Genomic DNA, 16,242 nt, shown 5'->3' on the forward strand with positions numbered 1-16,242 from the left:
TCAGTGACTACACAGCTTTCCAGTGTTCCTTTTCACAGGCAAAGCAGGGATGTTGCACGTTACAGACACTAATAGCACATTGCAGACACTACAGAATCTATGCTGGTTGTACCAACACACAGGTCAGATTTAGCCAAGCAAATAACTGGAGTGCCCAGCACAGGAAGGACAGGGACCTGCTGGAGCAGTCCAAGATGACTGGAGGGATGGAGCATCTCTGCTATGAGGAAAGGATGAGAGAATTGGGATTGTTCAGCCTGGAAGAGAGAAAGCTTCAGGGTGACCTAATTGTGGCCTTCCAGTACTGAAGGAGCCAAAAAGGAAGGTGGAGAGAGACTGTTTAAAAAAACCTAGAGTGCCAGGACAAGTGGGAATGGCTTCACACTGAAACAGAGTAGACTTGCATTAGATATTGGGAAGAAATTCTTCCCTGTGAGGGTGGGGAGGCCCTGGCACAGGTTGCCCAGAGAAGCTGTGGCTGCCCCATCCCTGGAAGTGCCCAAGGCCAGGTTGGAGCAACCTGGGCTAGTGGGAGGTGTCCCTGCCCATGGCAGGGGTGGGGAATGAGATGAGCTTTAAGGTCCCTTCCCACTCAAAGTCATTCTATGGTTCTATGAACAAAAAGAAATAAATTATCGTGAAAAGACCCACAGTTCTTCCCACTGATACACTGGGATAAGAGAGGAATTTTAGTAAGTTTTCATATTTAACAAAATACATGATATTCTCCAGGATCTTCAGGCAGCTGCAACAGTTGTGTGTGTTGGACATACACTGTATTAGAGACACCACAAAAAATAGTTTAACTAAGCTGCACAACTAGACATTGAGCCTTCACTGTGTTTTAAAGGCTCACACTTGAGGATTCTGAGCAACATCAAAATTAAACTCAAAAAATTATGTTTTTCTCCCTTCTTTCTGTAGTCTTACATTTGTCTCAGTGGCACATACACAGAGGAGAACTGAAAAATACCCACAGAGGAGTCTTACTTCTTGCTTTCTACCGCACCCACATCACTTGTATTAACAGAGAAGTTCCATTTTATAAAAATACATCCAACAGATGTACTTTTTAAAAGCTGATGACAAGAAAGGAAGATGTAAAACTGACATACTTGGAATGCTCTCAAATTTAATTCATTTCAAGTAAAAGTTAGCAAACAAGGTAGGGAGCAGTCCAAAATCTGACTAATTTTACAGCACATCACAAATTCAATCAGTTAACCTGCCACGGTGGAAAAACATGAAAAAGACCTTTATATTCACCCTTATAATAAACTCTGTTGCTTAGTCTGTTTCTATGTTTGTTGTAACAGGGTTATTTTTCAACATTTTATATGAGACAAACGCCTTCAGGGAATTGTTAGGTTGGAATCTACTCATTTTATACAAATTCTGGAACAGGAGGAAACGGAGCTGCCCAGAACCTGTCAGCACCTTGCAGGATGTCACCTTCAGCACTCAGAAACTTCTCTGTGGATCAAAGCCTGTGTGCAAGAAATGAGGAAACTCGTTCAGGTGAGAGGGTGTAGAGAACAGGCAGCAGGTAACACCTCAGCCAGGGAAGCAGGAGATGCCAAGGAAACGCAGGAGGGTGATGGAGGAGCAGGAAAAATGACACTGCAGGGACACTCCAGCAAGCAAAGACAATTAGGAGGGGGATGGTTTTGCACTTTCCTAAAGTTTGTTTCACCTTATCTGCAGGGAAAAGCAATAAAAATGCAGATCATGATTCCCGACAGAAACGTCTTAAGGGACCAAGAAACTTAAAATCAATCCAATAAAACACTAATGTACACAACAATTTCCCATAAGATAACGCTTATTTCTGCATTCCTTGCCAGAACAGAAAGATTCACCTTTTTTTTTTTAATATTAAAGGCCAATTTCTTGAGAGCAAGAACACTTTGAAGTGGATTCTGGCTGAGATCCTGGTGAGTAAAAACCAAAATAATAAACCCACACGGAGTAGAAGTTGAAAAGAAGAAGATAAACATTATTCCAATTCATTCTCGTACATGAATAATGGTTTGTTTACTAAGGAGCTAAAATACCACACTTAGCACAAATTCCAGAGAAGTTAAAAATGTTCCTAATTTTAAAGGAAAACGAAGAGCCAAGATTCTGTGCTTTGGGAAGAGAGTTACATTGGGAACAACCTTCACCACTCTTCAAAATGAGAATTTCTATCTTCAGTCTGTACTTCATAATATGTACTTTTCTCACATTTAACAGTAAAATAAGGAAGGGCAGTATCTGATCCACTTTTTTGAGAAACTAATCTTTTTTTAACATATACTAAGTGGACACCCTGATGCACAATGTCAGTGGTTTTGAAACCCAAGCACAGAGAACCCAATTTTAAACATCTGATTCTTGTAGATTTTAAATTTGAAAATGGTTAATTAAATTGCCACCAACATTCAACGATGCCATCACTTTAAGGATCATTTGGAGCAATAAAAACACTGAATTTTCAGACATATGATCTTCAGAAAGTTTTGCTCCAGAACAAATTGCAGCTTCCAAATGCAATTACAAGCTTCATTTACCTGTATGCAAATGTTTGCAATGTATACAGTACTAATGGCTGTATAGAATATTGATAGCTTTATACAATCCTTTTAATTGAAGCTAAAGAACAACAGGGAGAAATAGCTGCAACTGCAGTTAAAAATTATGCTTTTTCCTGAATATGGGCTATTTTCTTATCAAAAATTAAAAAGAAAACAACTTGACAATTATTACAGAAGGTAATTAAAGCCTTGAATGTGCCATCCAAGCAATTTGTGTTGATAATTGTCCATTCATTGACACTTCTGACAGTGGAAAACCCTCTATGTGACTGTAAATGAAGGGCAAATGTTTTCAAAACCTTGACTGGCCATCTTATAAAGACAAGTATTAATTAGAGTTTTGCAGCATCATTTTAAAAACTAAAAAGAAGCAAATTAAGAGAGTAATAATATATTTTTTTATTTTTGTGTTTCCAGACAAACTTGAATTTTTTAGCTCAAGGAGTGTGTTTCTGCATCAGGCTAAATAAATAATTAATTAAAAGGGACATTTTGTAAACGACAGGAGACAAAAATAATAATGCCTGTAAACTTCTACATTTATGAGGACATATCCCAGATTTCTAATAAAGCTCAGCTGATGAGAAGATTTTAATTAACACAGTAACATGATTCCAAAATCTACATGAAGTCACTAGAAGATAACCTGAAAAAAGACCTGTGTGCCTGCAGAACCTTAGAGCCCAAGTTATGTAATTCCAGAAAGGAACCCAAAAAAAAACCTTCATGTAAATCCAATTCTAATTAAGAAATCAGAGTAAGTGACAATGAGATCCACACGTGTTCTGCTGCCTGACTTCCAAGTGATGGTTATGAATCACATTTATGGAAGGCATTATTCACAAATAGCTGCAACTGAAAAATTAACAGCTGATAACCAGCTCCCAAGCTCTCCCAACCTCTGCAAGTCTTCACCAGGCACTGCTGGAAACAGTTAGAATTACAATGTTCAGCATCTGCAAAAATTTAAAAACACTTAAAGGGTAGTTCCTGTTATTAATTATCCACAAGAGAGTCCTTCACTCTTAGACTTTCATGCTTTCTACTGCAGATGCAAAAGCTCAGGAACTGAGCCTTAAGTATTTATTAAATAACTTATTATTTCTACCTTTCACCCTAAAGAGAAACAACCCACCAAAGCAAACATAAAAGAAATAATTATCGATGCATCCCAACAGGGAAATCTGTTTTCTTCATCTTTCTGCTGCTTTCTTTCCAACATTTCATTAAATTCTGCTCATGGCATAAGTCACTTAAATCTACAAAAATCTTGTATAAAATTAACACCATATGTGGCTGCATATCAGCACTTGATGTGCAGTATTACACCAAGGCAGAGGGAAAAATGAAGAATATGCCAAACTTTCTCGTGCCCAGGACTCCAAGTAGTTTATCTGTCAGCTCAGGATGAGCTATCACTCCCACATGTTTAATTAGAAGCTCCACAGAATTACATCCAGGGCACTGGAACAGTCAGTCTCTTTTAACTGGAACATGCTGCTGGGATATCTGATTCCAGTAAACAACCCAAAAACTTCGCATGTTAGAAGTGTGGGAAGGGTGAAGACGGTTTTGCTCTTGAAATGTAACATAAGAAAGTTTTTGCTGCAAGATAAGATTTAATTATGCTGCAGTTTTGATGAGCACAATATCACCAAGGAAGTTTTCTAGAAAAACAGAAGTACAATGGTATATTTCTTTATTTTACTGCCATGTTCAGTGCTGAGTGAATTGTATAGTTAGTGAATTGTGTATTGAGCACTGAGAATTACAGAAGCTGGAAAAGACCTTCAGGGTCATAGAATGGCTTGGGTTGGAAAGGATCTTAAAGATCTCCTTGTTCCAATCCCCTGCCATGGGGAGGGATGCCTTCCATGAGATCAGGTTGCTCAGCACCTCATCCAGCCTGGCCTTGAACACTTCCAGGGTTAGAGACTCCACAGCCTCTCTGGGAAACCTGTTCCAGGGCCTCACCACCCTTTTAGTAAAGAATTTCTCTCTACCATCTGATCTAAACCCACCCTCCTTCAGCTCAAGGCTTGTCCTATCACTACACACCCTTGTGATCCTTGAGTCCAACCCTTAAAGCTGCCAAGGCCACCACTAAACCACGTCCCCAAGTGCCACATCTACACCTCCTGAAACCCCTCCAGGGATGGGGACTCACCCCTGTCTATTCAACATGTGGAACCTTTGGGTAATTGTAGAACCAGAGAACCCTCACCAACACCAACACATGGCTCTTCCCTCCTCTGACACAGATGTCCTGCTGTGCTCCCTGTGCTCAGAGACAACACCTCCCCTTCCCAGCACAGGGGACAGAGGCTGAAAGCACAAACCTCCACATCCACATTGCCAGGTGATGCTCCAACAGGAACAGATTTGCAGAGGGAAACAGTGCTATGAACTGGGCACCCAATTTCAGGGGTTTTATGTGGGATGAGCTGCAGCTGATCCACGAACCAACCACCCCTCAGCACCTGGAGGTCATCAAATGTGCTGCTGTAACACAGCTCTGTCCAGCAGCACCCAAAGGAAGCCCACTTTCCTTGCTCCAAGACCACCCAACAACACCGAGCAACGCGTGGTGAGAGCAGGGATAACTGGGATAACAGATTTCCAAAGGGCTCTTCTGATCTGAACCAACACTGATGGATCTGCACTTATTAAACCTCAGGAGTTTCACCTGTCACTGCTGCTCTCAGTAAAAACTCAGAGCATGGGGGATTTTTCAAAGATCTCTCAGAGTTCAGCTGCGGAAATAGGAACAGAATCTCAACTTTCACTGGTATTAGCAATTAATAGGACCATGTTTCCTCATAAAATGGGTCAGAGGTTGCAAAAATAAGGACAGCCAAAGGAGAAGAACAAACAAATAAAGGCTGACAAGACAAATACACAGCGAGCATCTTCTCTGTCTCTGTGCCAAATCATCTGCAGATCATCAAAAATTACTGCCCTTTGAGAAGTGGTCCAGAGATACACAGTCCACAGATCAGGCTGAGGGCAAAAGGCCAACAGAAAGGACAGAGCTGGTGAGAGGAATTGTGGAAACTGTCTGTGTGCAGATACAATTTATGCTCCCAGGGGCTGGTTTTTATTTTGTTTGGGTTGTGGGTTTTTTTGGGAGGTGTGTGTGTATCTGTTTGGGTTTTGCTCTGGGGGTTCCACTTTTGAACAGATACCTCCAAGTTATACACAGGAGAATATACTTAAAGCAGCTGCCTCGTTAATGTATCTTTACTAAGTTCCCATTTCAGAAGATTTCATGCTGACTTTTAAGCTGCATAGTCACCATAAACAGTCCCAGACCTCCATGGAATTAATTTCTCCATCTCAGGCTCACAGAGACATTAGTTAATGTAAACTGTAGTATATAACTAATAAATATAAAGAGCACAAAGGAAAACACCCACATTGTTCAAACTGTGGTCTGTAATATCCCATCTTACCACAAAAATGATAATGAGACAAGAGAAACAGTTCTGGAAGAGAGAGGGGAACTTGCTTTGTATCTTGTCCACACTTTGGCAAAAACATTTCCAAGTAAGGAAGACAGAAATCATTTTTATAAGAAGCAACACAGCAGTGTGATAGATTTTTTCTTAATTTTTTTTTGTTGTTGTCATTAAAAAGGAAAATGAAGATTGTAAAATGGACAAGAAACTGTTGGTATGGGATACACAACCATCAGGATGGAAAACTAAGAACTAAGCCTCAATCCATACAGAAAAAAGGAATAAACTGTGCTGCTTCCACTATAAATATGTTCTATCACTGCTGAGGATGTACTGCATGTCAACCAGGTCACAGGTGTTCTGAGTTTTCATTTGTTCAAAGCTTCAGACCACAGACAGAGCACTGAAAATTAGTTTCTTGACCACATCTCTACAGAGACTCTTAATAAAACATTTTCAATGAAAATACATGTTTTAAAAAAGAGGTGACATCAGTGGGTTCTTTGGGCTTTTTGTTGTAGCAGAGAGGTCAAGAACTAGTGGGTGAAAACAAGCAATACAGAGGAAATGAATTCTGGCTTGATGTGACAATGTTACATTATCTGTACAGTAAAAACTCATAAAATCCTCCCATTTCCACTTTTATTGAAGGAATCCCTGTCATTGCCTGCCCAGCCCAGCCCCAGCAGCGTGCTGGGAAACACACCCAGCATGGACCAGGCTATTCCAAAACCTTAGCACAGGGATGTGGGCTAGAATTCAACATTCAGAGGAAAACTGCCTGGAAATAAATGGAGGGAAGACAGGACAAAACAGTGGAAAGAGCAAGAGTTGCACAGATTAGTGAAACGTAATGATCTGCTTTAATTGATTTCTCTGATTTTTATTCACGTAAATTAGAAAACTAATGAGAAACTCTGCCTTAGCTCCTTATTATCCTTAAGCCAAATGTATTTCAAAGCTGAACTACAGCAGAATATTGCACTTTGGGGAACCATCTAAAAGAGGGAAAACTTGCTGTTAAAAATGACAAATTTTAACCATTTAGGAGAGAATTAACAACAGGCCCTTAATCAGGAACACGAGTTGATCACATTTATGTTACTGTAACTAAAAATATTCTTGCCCTGAGGAATTTGCTGAGCCTTCAGTGCTAAACTTAAAACAACCTCTAAACATACATAAATACATGTTCTACAATATGCATTCTTCGTATCTTAGTGAGTTTCTGTTTGTTGTGCTCTGTACACCAGGAAAACGTTTCTTACAAATCAAACAGAAAGAAAAGCATAGGTTACACTCTGAGTACAACAATCAGTATCAAAAGGCTGATGAAGCCAAAATTTAACTTAATTGCTTGCTTAATTTACAGTCTGCTTTCTTAGGGGAACTTTAATACCGTGGCAGATTGAAAAAGGTTTAAATTATTCTATTTTTCACGTTCCTCTTGCAGCATTTCCAGGTGCACATCAGAGCAAAGCTCCCAGAGTTACAGACAGCTTGCTGGCCTGCTTGACAATGTAAGAAAATCAGAGCCCTAACTCCCTGAAATAATCCTGCCATCATGTTTGCACTGCCACAAAGACAATCAACAGCAACCACCAAGAAAAAACCAACAGAATGAGAACTCCTGTTTCAAAAGCACAATATTTTGGAATAGTTCATGTTTCTGTAAATCAACAATAAAACCACAGATATCAAACAGCAAAATGCTTCCTAGTAACAGGAGGCAACAAAAATGTCACAAAGGTTGGAAAAGAGCTCCCAGCCCATCGAGTCCAACCTGTGCCCGATGCCCACCTTGTCCCCAGCCCAGAGCACTGAGTGCCACGTCCTGGCATTCCTTGGACACCTCCAGGGATGGAGACTCCACCACCTTCCCTGGGCAGCCCCTTCCAATGCCTGACTACCCTTTCAGTGAGGAAGTTCCTCCTGAATCCTATCCCTAGGAGACAGTTAATCCTCCTGAACTCTATCAAATTCATTTCCAAATTCACACATGAGCAAAGACAGACACTTCCCACTATTTATCATCCCCAACTCCCTCTCCAAAACACTTCTTTCCAATAATGCAGCAGAGTTCTGCCTCCTGTCCATGAAATAACACCTCACAACTCCTGGCTGTAAACCTGAGCAGCCATTCTGAGTGTGTTTTTTGCTGGTCTATACAGCAGCCACATTAAAATTAAACACACACATTAAGAAAGACAAACTACTTTGGACGGGGACTGTCTCTTGCTGAGCATTTGTGTGGTAATAATGCAATTGCACCCTGAGCCTCTCTGCCACATTCAGGGCATTAAAACCATGGCAAAATTTAATTTATTGTCTTTTGGAAATTCGTAGGGATCCCATAACAATAAGGGGGTGGAAAAGAGTTTCATCACTCAACCTGAGCCACGAGCTCTCAGCTGGGAGACAGGAGAGGGTCAGCACTGTGCAAGCTGCAGGAGTCAAGCTACAGAACTGTCCAATTTAAATGCAGCCCCAATTATTTTCTGTACACCAATGGAAATCCCTAATGAACCTCTAAAGAATTCCTGAACTAGGAAACACTGAGCTATCCTGAGTGGGACTGAGGAAATGCCATTCCACTGGGGACCGAGCACTACAGACCCATCTATGTGGATGTCATGGGTGGCAAAAAACTGGAGGATAGCTACAAAATTTAATATTAACATATGGGGCACAGAGCAAATTGCATACAAGATCCATGGCAAAATCCTGGATGTGTGCTTACCTCAGTCAGGCAGGTAAAGCTTTCATTACATGTGTTTGCAAGTCTCTACTTGCAGAAAGAAAACTATTTATTGCAACATCTTTAAAAGGCACCCGTCTTTCACATCCACTTTCTCAGAGGTTTAATCTCAAGAAGTATCAGCTAACATCAAGTTTCACAAAAATACCACAGACTCCATGATTTCACTAAGTAAAAGCAACATTCAGGATAGTCAAATGTGCTCTAAGGCAACAGCAAATACCCATTAAAAATGCCATGGGAGAGACATGGGAAAGGCTGGATAATGAGTACACAGTGTGCAGGTGATATGACAGGGAAGGTGGGGAAGAGAAGGACAACAAAAAGCCTCATCCTAATTAAGTAAACACATGACAAGGAACAAAACCTGCAAGAGTTGGGTGTGGTTAGTTTATGATTAAATGCTAAATAATGATAAGAATTTGGCAAAAATACAGACTAGGTGAGAGCAGAGCACACACAGTTATCTTACACTGCAGCAGCTTTCCATTTCTCAAGGTTAGCAGATTTTATTAAATCAGTGATTTTACACAGGTGGATTTTTTTTTTGTAATTGAGTATTATATAACACAGAAAAATGCTGCTTGTCCTAACATGTAGCTCAAGCCAAAGGTCCTCCCAAACATGCACTGTATGAAAATGAAAGCCAGGGACTCTGGGTTATGAAAAGAAGCCATATGACTAAAAAGTGATTCCATTTTCCCAAACGCCCACACAGACAAGAGCTTCTGATGTGAAAAATGGTCTCTGCAAAAGCTAAATTGCACAGACTATTCTCATGAAAAGTTAGAATCATGCAGATTACACTACATTTACCACGATGAGATTTTAAAAAAAAACCCACCAACTTTTTATGTTACTACAGTATGAACAGTTACTTGACTGTTCAATGTCTATGATAGAAATATCAATAATTATTTAACTGAAAAATTGCCTTGTTTTAGAATTTACACAAAGATGTTTGCTTAGTTTTTTCCAGGATTGTTTCCCTCTTGCTGCAGGCGATTTTTGGGTACCTTCAAAATGAGCTGCAACAACATGTGTGTGCCAGCAAAGCAGTTGTGGCTTACCTTGGCACTGGAATCCTTGTTTCCCAAATCCCCTGCATAAAGAAGAAAGAAAAAAAAAAACAAACCTTAGTATGTTTAGTTATAATTTCTACCCAAATATCTATAAAAACATAAAAATGGCTTCATATTAAATTACTTCAGGTTTTGCTACGACAGCAACAGCTTTTCAAATACACAACACAGACCAGCCCACCCATTTCAAAGCAGAGAACAATAGCTGTCACCAGCTATGTAATTTCAGCTTCTGGCAACAATTTTTTTATTATTATTATTTTACAAGCTATTTTGGATCTACAATTATCATCATCTGTGATTACTGCATAATATTTCAACTCGTTTCACGCCACAAGTATACTTAACAGCAAGGTAAAATTGTCCAAGTTCCAGCAAAGGCACATAAAACAAACCACACTTGGTTTTTCATCCCAATTTTTGGATTACATGCTGGTGTTATATGCCTCAGCCAGATTCCAGGCGTTTGCTGTATGGAAAGCAGGCAGGCTAAAGGTTTTGCTTGCTCCAATGGAAATGAGGAGACAGGCCCATGATTTTCATACTGATTATTTGTCCAGCTTTCTTGCTCCATTTCCATAAAACCCCACAAATGTGCGTGTAACATTTCACCAATGACCACGGTATCCAGAGGTCCAACATTTATCACACCTCTGGCAAATCACCCTGCTGCTGCCTTTATTTATTTGTTGATCTTTAAGCGTTCAACATCCTCTTTCCACAAAAATAACTGTTTTGAGTATCTTCCTTATAAACATTTCCCTGCCTTTCCCCCCCCCCCTCTTTGCAGAATGTTTCTCAGCTGGAGCTGCTCACACTCAGAGACAAACAGACAAAAGCCAGGAGCTGGAGAAGCTGTGTGCAATTAACAGCATGGGGTTTAATTATCAGCTCTGTGGAAATGTTTTGTTTTTTTAAAAAAAAAAATACATAGACACGATTTCTCCACTATTTATTTATTTATTTAGCGAAGAGACAAAACATTTACTGCACTGTTACTCCAGGTGGAAGCTGAAATTACACAGCTCAGAGCGTTTCTCTGCACATTTCTATGCACAGGTCTTTAACTGCTGTTGCTACAAGCAAGCCTAAACCAAGAAAACCAGAGGAAATCTCAAATTATTTGTTTACTTGGCAGCACACGTGCCTGTACTGTCACTCTGATGCTGTTATCTCTCGTCTTCACAAAACTCAAAAAAAGCCTGTACTGGAAGCGTGGAAATGCAATCGCAGGAAAGCTGATGGCAGGACTAAGAACATGAAACAGACTTTAGATTTTTTTTTTTTTTTATCCTTTTAAACAGACTTATTTGTAAAGAACGTTCCTGCGTTATCTACTCCAGAAGCACAGGCACCCCTCAGTGTTTGAGCTGAATTCGTGCAGAGTTGCAGCCCATTCCAATCCCGGAGCAGTTACTATGTATTTTAAGTAAAAGGACTTTTAAAAAGTATCAATAATGCAGAAACAAAGTAGAGAGGTGAAAATTGCTTCCGAGGATAAGGAGGCACTAAACTATTTTAGTAAATATCTCATCTAAGGAAAAAAAACATTTGCATAGTTCATTCTTTATACCTTAAAACATATGTTAATTGACACAAGTCATTTTGGAACTAGGTGAAGCCGTTTCTATGGTGTGCGATGGTTATTCAAGAGCGGCCCATCTTCAAATTAGGAAATGAAAGAAGTTTTCGAGCTGTCAGACGCTCTTCTAATGAATCTTAAGAGCTTCCTCAGACTCCCTAAGCAAGACAAGACAAGAGCGCAGCCACCCTTGCCACCTGTCAGGCACAGGATACCCTTTCACTTCCAAATCCACCCTGCCAGCCAGGACAGAACTCTGCTTTGTTTTATAATTGCGCTCCTTATGTGCACAGACACAGTTCGACACTAACCCTGCAGCGGTTTTTCACACCTCCCAATTCACTCATGTTTAAATTAACTTTGAAGCAACCTCTGAAGGTCTCTCACTTTTACATTACCGAACTCTGCGATTTTTTTTTTTTTTTTGCAACTAGAAAAAAAAAAAAAAAAAAAAAAAAAAGGCAAACTCAGAAAGTTGACTTGTTTCTTTTGCAGTCTGACATCTCAGTTTTCCTGCCTTACTCTGCAATTATATTTCAATCAGTCCTGGAGCAATCAGTCTTTGCTTCAGCGGGCAAACAGGAAAACTGATGAAAGAAGGCTAAGGTCTGTGTCCAAGCGAATAAAAACATATGAGATATAACATAAATACGTATGAAAAGAGCAAGAAGCGCGCCTTGGACACAGAGCCAGCCGGGCGCGGACCCCTCTAGATCTTCTACAACTTCGGCCAAAACAAATCGCACTCTCGCTTTCAGCTCCCAGACCCGCAGCGCAAACTTCCTCAGCGGAGCAGGGCGGGAGCTCAGCCCCACCTGCGGCGCAGGAAGGGAATCCCGAGCACTTTCTGCAGGTCCAACACACCCGGGGCTCCCTCCGCTCCTGCCGGGGCCGGGGAGCGCCGGGGCGGCCCGGCCTGCGCGGAGCTGCCGCCCTGCCCCGGCCGGAACACAGAGGTGTGGTTTTTTTTCCCTACCAGCCAAGCAGTGAGGGTGTTGGTAGGGAGTTTTCCTGCCCTCTCCAGCAGGAACGATTCTCTCACAGAAACCACCCCTCCCTTTTTTTCACCGCGGAGCGGAGCGGCGGTGTCACGGTGCCTTCCCGACCTCCGCTGCGGGAGGGCACGGGGCAGGCACCGACCGAGAGTTAAGGCTGGGAGACCCAAACTGTGCCACCCAACACCCCCCCAGTGTGACACAGGCACTCCCCGTCCCACCGCGGCGGCTGTGCCGGGCTGAGCCCCCCACCTCGGGCAGGGGCTCCGCGGGGAGCCCAGCCCAGCCCAGGCGGGACAAGGGGAAAGGAAACCCACATCTGGACCATTTGGGAAGCGACGGCCCCCGCGTCGGTTCTTCAGACCCCGCTGGTCTCTGCAAACCCCCCCACCGAGCGCCGTCAAGTTTGGGGGCTCCCCCCGCCCCGAGAACGCCCAGACTCGGGTCGGGGCCCCCCGAGCGCCGCCGGCCGCAGAGAACCCGCCGGGAGGGGATGTGACAGCGCCGGGGGCAGCGAGGGGACACGGAGGGGTCACCCCCGGAGGGGTCACCCCCAGCGGGGTCACCTGCGCGGCCCCGGGGGCAGCGGCGGTGCCCCGGAGAAGCGGCGAGTGGGAGGGAAAGAGGGCGGCTCACCGGGAGCCGGGCACGGCGCGGGGCTGCCCGCGGCGGGGAATCCCCTACAGCCGAACGGGCCCGGGCGGAGCGAGCGCTGGGAGGGGGAGGGACACGCGGGCGCCCGCGGGGTCTCTCACCAGATGAAGTCGGTGCAGTGGCTGCAGAAGGTGGGCTGCTTGAAGAACCGCGCGATGAATTTGTGCTCCTTCACCTCGTGCACGTTCTTCTGCCTCAGGGCGCCCTTGCGAGCGAAGCGCCGCGCCGCCTCCGGGTCCGCGCCGGGCTCGGAGCCCGGGAACACGTCGGCCATAGCGCCTCCTCCCCACCCCCCGCCGCCGCCGGGAGTCGCCGCCCCGACGTCCGCCCCGTCCGGCGGCCGCCGAGTCTCTGGCAACGGCGGCGCTGGGCGCTGCCTCCCGCTCCGCGCCTGACGTCGGAGCGGAGGAGGATCCCGAGCCCTCGCCGGCTGCTCCGCCCGCGGCTGAGCGAGCCCCCGGCCGGGGCGGGGCGGGCGCGGGGCCGCCCCCGCCGGGGAGCGCCGGGGGGGCACCGGGAGAGGCGTCAGCACCTGCCGCCCCTCGTCAGCAGCCCCCGCCCCGTGCGGTGATGCCGGCGCGCCCCGCACACGCGAACCGGCTCCTGCTCACATGCACGGGGTGTTCTCTCGCACACCGGGTCCTCCTCACTCACACCGGGTCCTCCTTACACGCATCGGGTGTTCTCTCGCACACCGGGTCCTCCTCGCACACACCGGGTGTTCTCTCGCACACCGGGTCCTCCTCGCACACACCGGATGTTCTCTCACTCACCGGCTTCCCTTACACACACACACACACACACACACACACACACACGCACGCACCGGCTTTCCCCACATGCCCCGACTCCTCTCACACACACCAGATCCCTCCAAAACACACCGGTTCTCTCTCTCTCTCTCTCTCTCACATCCACCTACACAGGCTTCCCTCACACACACGCACACACACACACACAGAATCTCCCTTCTCACACACACTTGCACACACACTCACAGGTTCCCTTAACACACACACACACAGAGGTTCCTCTCACACCCCAGCACGCAAATCAGCTCCTCTCACACCCCCTCAGCTCCCTCCATGCACACACAGAGGGCAGTCAGCCCCTTCTCTCTCCCTCACACGCAGCAGCTGCCTCCCTTCACGCACAAGGCAGATCACACACAGCGTTTCCTCAGTATCAGCCATGGAAACCCACACCTTCCCTCCCTGCCAGGCCCTGGCACCCCCCGGACAGTGACCCTCCATCACTGCCTCCCTTCACCTGTACTCAGCACAGCTGCTACACCATGCCGTGGGCACCACCATCAGCGTGACAGAGAGCATGGATAACCTGTACTCAGAGGTGCTACACCATGCCACGGGCACCACCATCAGCGTGACAGAGTGTGGATAACCTGCACCCAGCTGCTCTCTGCCAACTTTGCCACACGCGCTTCCTGCACCTACCCCGAGACTCGTTGTTCCTTCACCACAAAAAAACGAAGATGCAGCCACACACTTTCCTCCACGCTCCTTTCCCCTTCCTGCAACTCACAAACCCCAGAGCAGATGTGAATGCTCTCAGAGGCCACCCCAAGCAGCTGTGCACCACACAGGACTCACAGGATGTCTTGCCCCACTGCACTGTGCCATGTATCTTTATAGATCAATATAAACATCCTTCCATATTTTGTATTTCAATACAAATATCCTTAACAAAAAGCTAGAAAACACACACCAAGTCTGTTTCACTAATCAGAGCATCCAACACACACACAACAGACTTTTACCGTGGTTTTTCTACAGTGCGTCAACAGTAGCATTAAATAATACTATTAAATAATAGACCTGTTCTTCTTCATTTACTCACATTACACACAAGATGTTCACAAGTCCCTGGACACAGAAACATCTGCCCATGCCATACATCCATGCTCTCATATAGCAATTCATACCGTATCTCCATACATTCAGAAAGACACGACATAAATCATGACTGTGTTAACATAAAACCACAATATATATGTTAAACAAAGAAACCAAGTACTAATCATATTGTTTTTAATAAATGCTATTCCCGTGGCTACAAACTTTCACATATGAAAATGCACATAGATGCATATTAAAAGTTCTACCCCATTATATCTTACATACTTATAAGTCTGTCTGTGTAAGCATGTGTAACATATCTTATTTCACAAGAATGAAAGCCAGCTAATTAACTCAAATTAAATCTTACTTGCTGATGGGGAAAGTGCCCATGGACATTTACCACAGAACAGAAAGAACTTGTTATGTGCTATCTTACTCTTAATTTAAAAACCCTGGTTTCTGGGTGCAGCCTGGTAGAACTGGAATGCCTGGGGCCTTTCACTAAATAACTAATGAGAGGGATAGCCTGACTTTTTTCTAAACTTAGAGAATCACACCAGATGCCCTAGAAACTGTTTCCATATGCCCTTGCTTCATGGATTTTATTTTGCAAGCAACTACTCCCAAATTTGATCTGAAATTCAATAAAACATAAAGATTTTTAATTTGGTTTCCACCTATTCTGCACATGTTTCAAAACCCTTCTTCTTCTTCTTCAGGAATAGATTTTTCTTGCCTTAATCAACTTATGCCAAAGCATGAGTAGCACCAAGAAACATTCTGTACTCTCCTTAAGTGTTCTATCAAGAAATACAGAACGTGTTTATTTCTGTTCCTTTCGTGCTGTGTCACAAACACAGCTACCACAAACGGAGAGAGTGAACTGGACACGACTTGGATTACATCAGGTTTGGAGCAATCTGGGCATTTCACTGCTCCTTAAAGTCTCACAAAGCTGCTGAATCATTTTGGATTCCAGTTGCTTGCTGTGAGTGACTCTGGACCAGAGTGATTCACTGGAACACTGGCGGGTGCCCCAGGCTCTTTGCTCATGTCAGGCCCCAGGGAAGAGCCAAATGACACCAGTTATGACACTACATGATCACATTAGGATCTCTCTGCAGAGAACTATTTCATCTCAAACCCAGCAATTATTTGTACATTGTGATTATACACATCAGGCAAAGAAAAATCTATTCTGTGTGCAGAGCCATCCCCAGCCAGCCAGGTAAACCCTCACAACAGAGCCTTCCCTTACTGCATAAAATGTACAACTCC

General features: G+C 44.2%; 1 protein-coding gene across 3 annotated transcripts in view; it reads right to left on the reverse strand.

The window, feature by feature from the left end:
• The window catches only part of PRKCA (protein kinase C alpha), a 145,611-nt gene extending 132,149 nt beyond the window's left edge, over window positions 1-13,462 (reverse strand). For 2 of the 3 annotated variants that reach the window (XM_064676097.1, XM_064676096.1), the window contains exons 1-2: window positions 13,207-13,462; window positions 9,863-9,894 (exon numbers count right to left, since the gene is read on the reverse strand). In XM_064676097.1, the coding sequence (XP_064532167.1) occupies window positions 9,863-9,894; window positions 13,207-13,379 (205 nt within the window). In that variant the 5' untranslated portion in view covers window positions 13,380-13,462. The remainder of the gene's footprint in view (window positions 1-9,862; window positions 9,895-13,206) is intronic. The other variant, XM_064676098.1, reaches the window with a different exon arrangement.
• Window positions 13,463-16,242: the final 2,780 nt, after the last annotated feature.

This window comes from Pseudopipra pipra, chromosome 19 (genome assembly GCF_036250125.1).
Source record: "Pseudopipra pipra isolate bDixPip1 chromosome 19, bDixPip1.hap1, whole genome shotgun sequence".
NCBI lineage: Eukaryota > Metazoa > Chordata > Aves > Passeriformes > Pipridae > Pseudopipra > Pseudopipra pipra.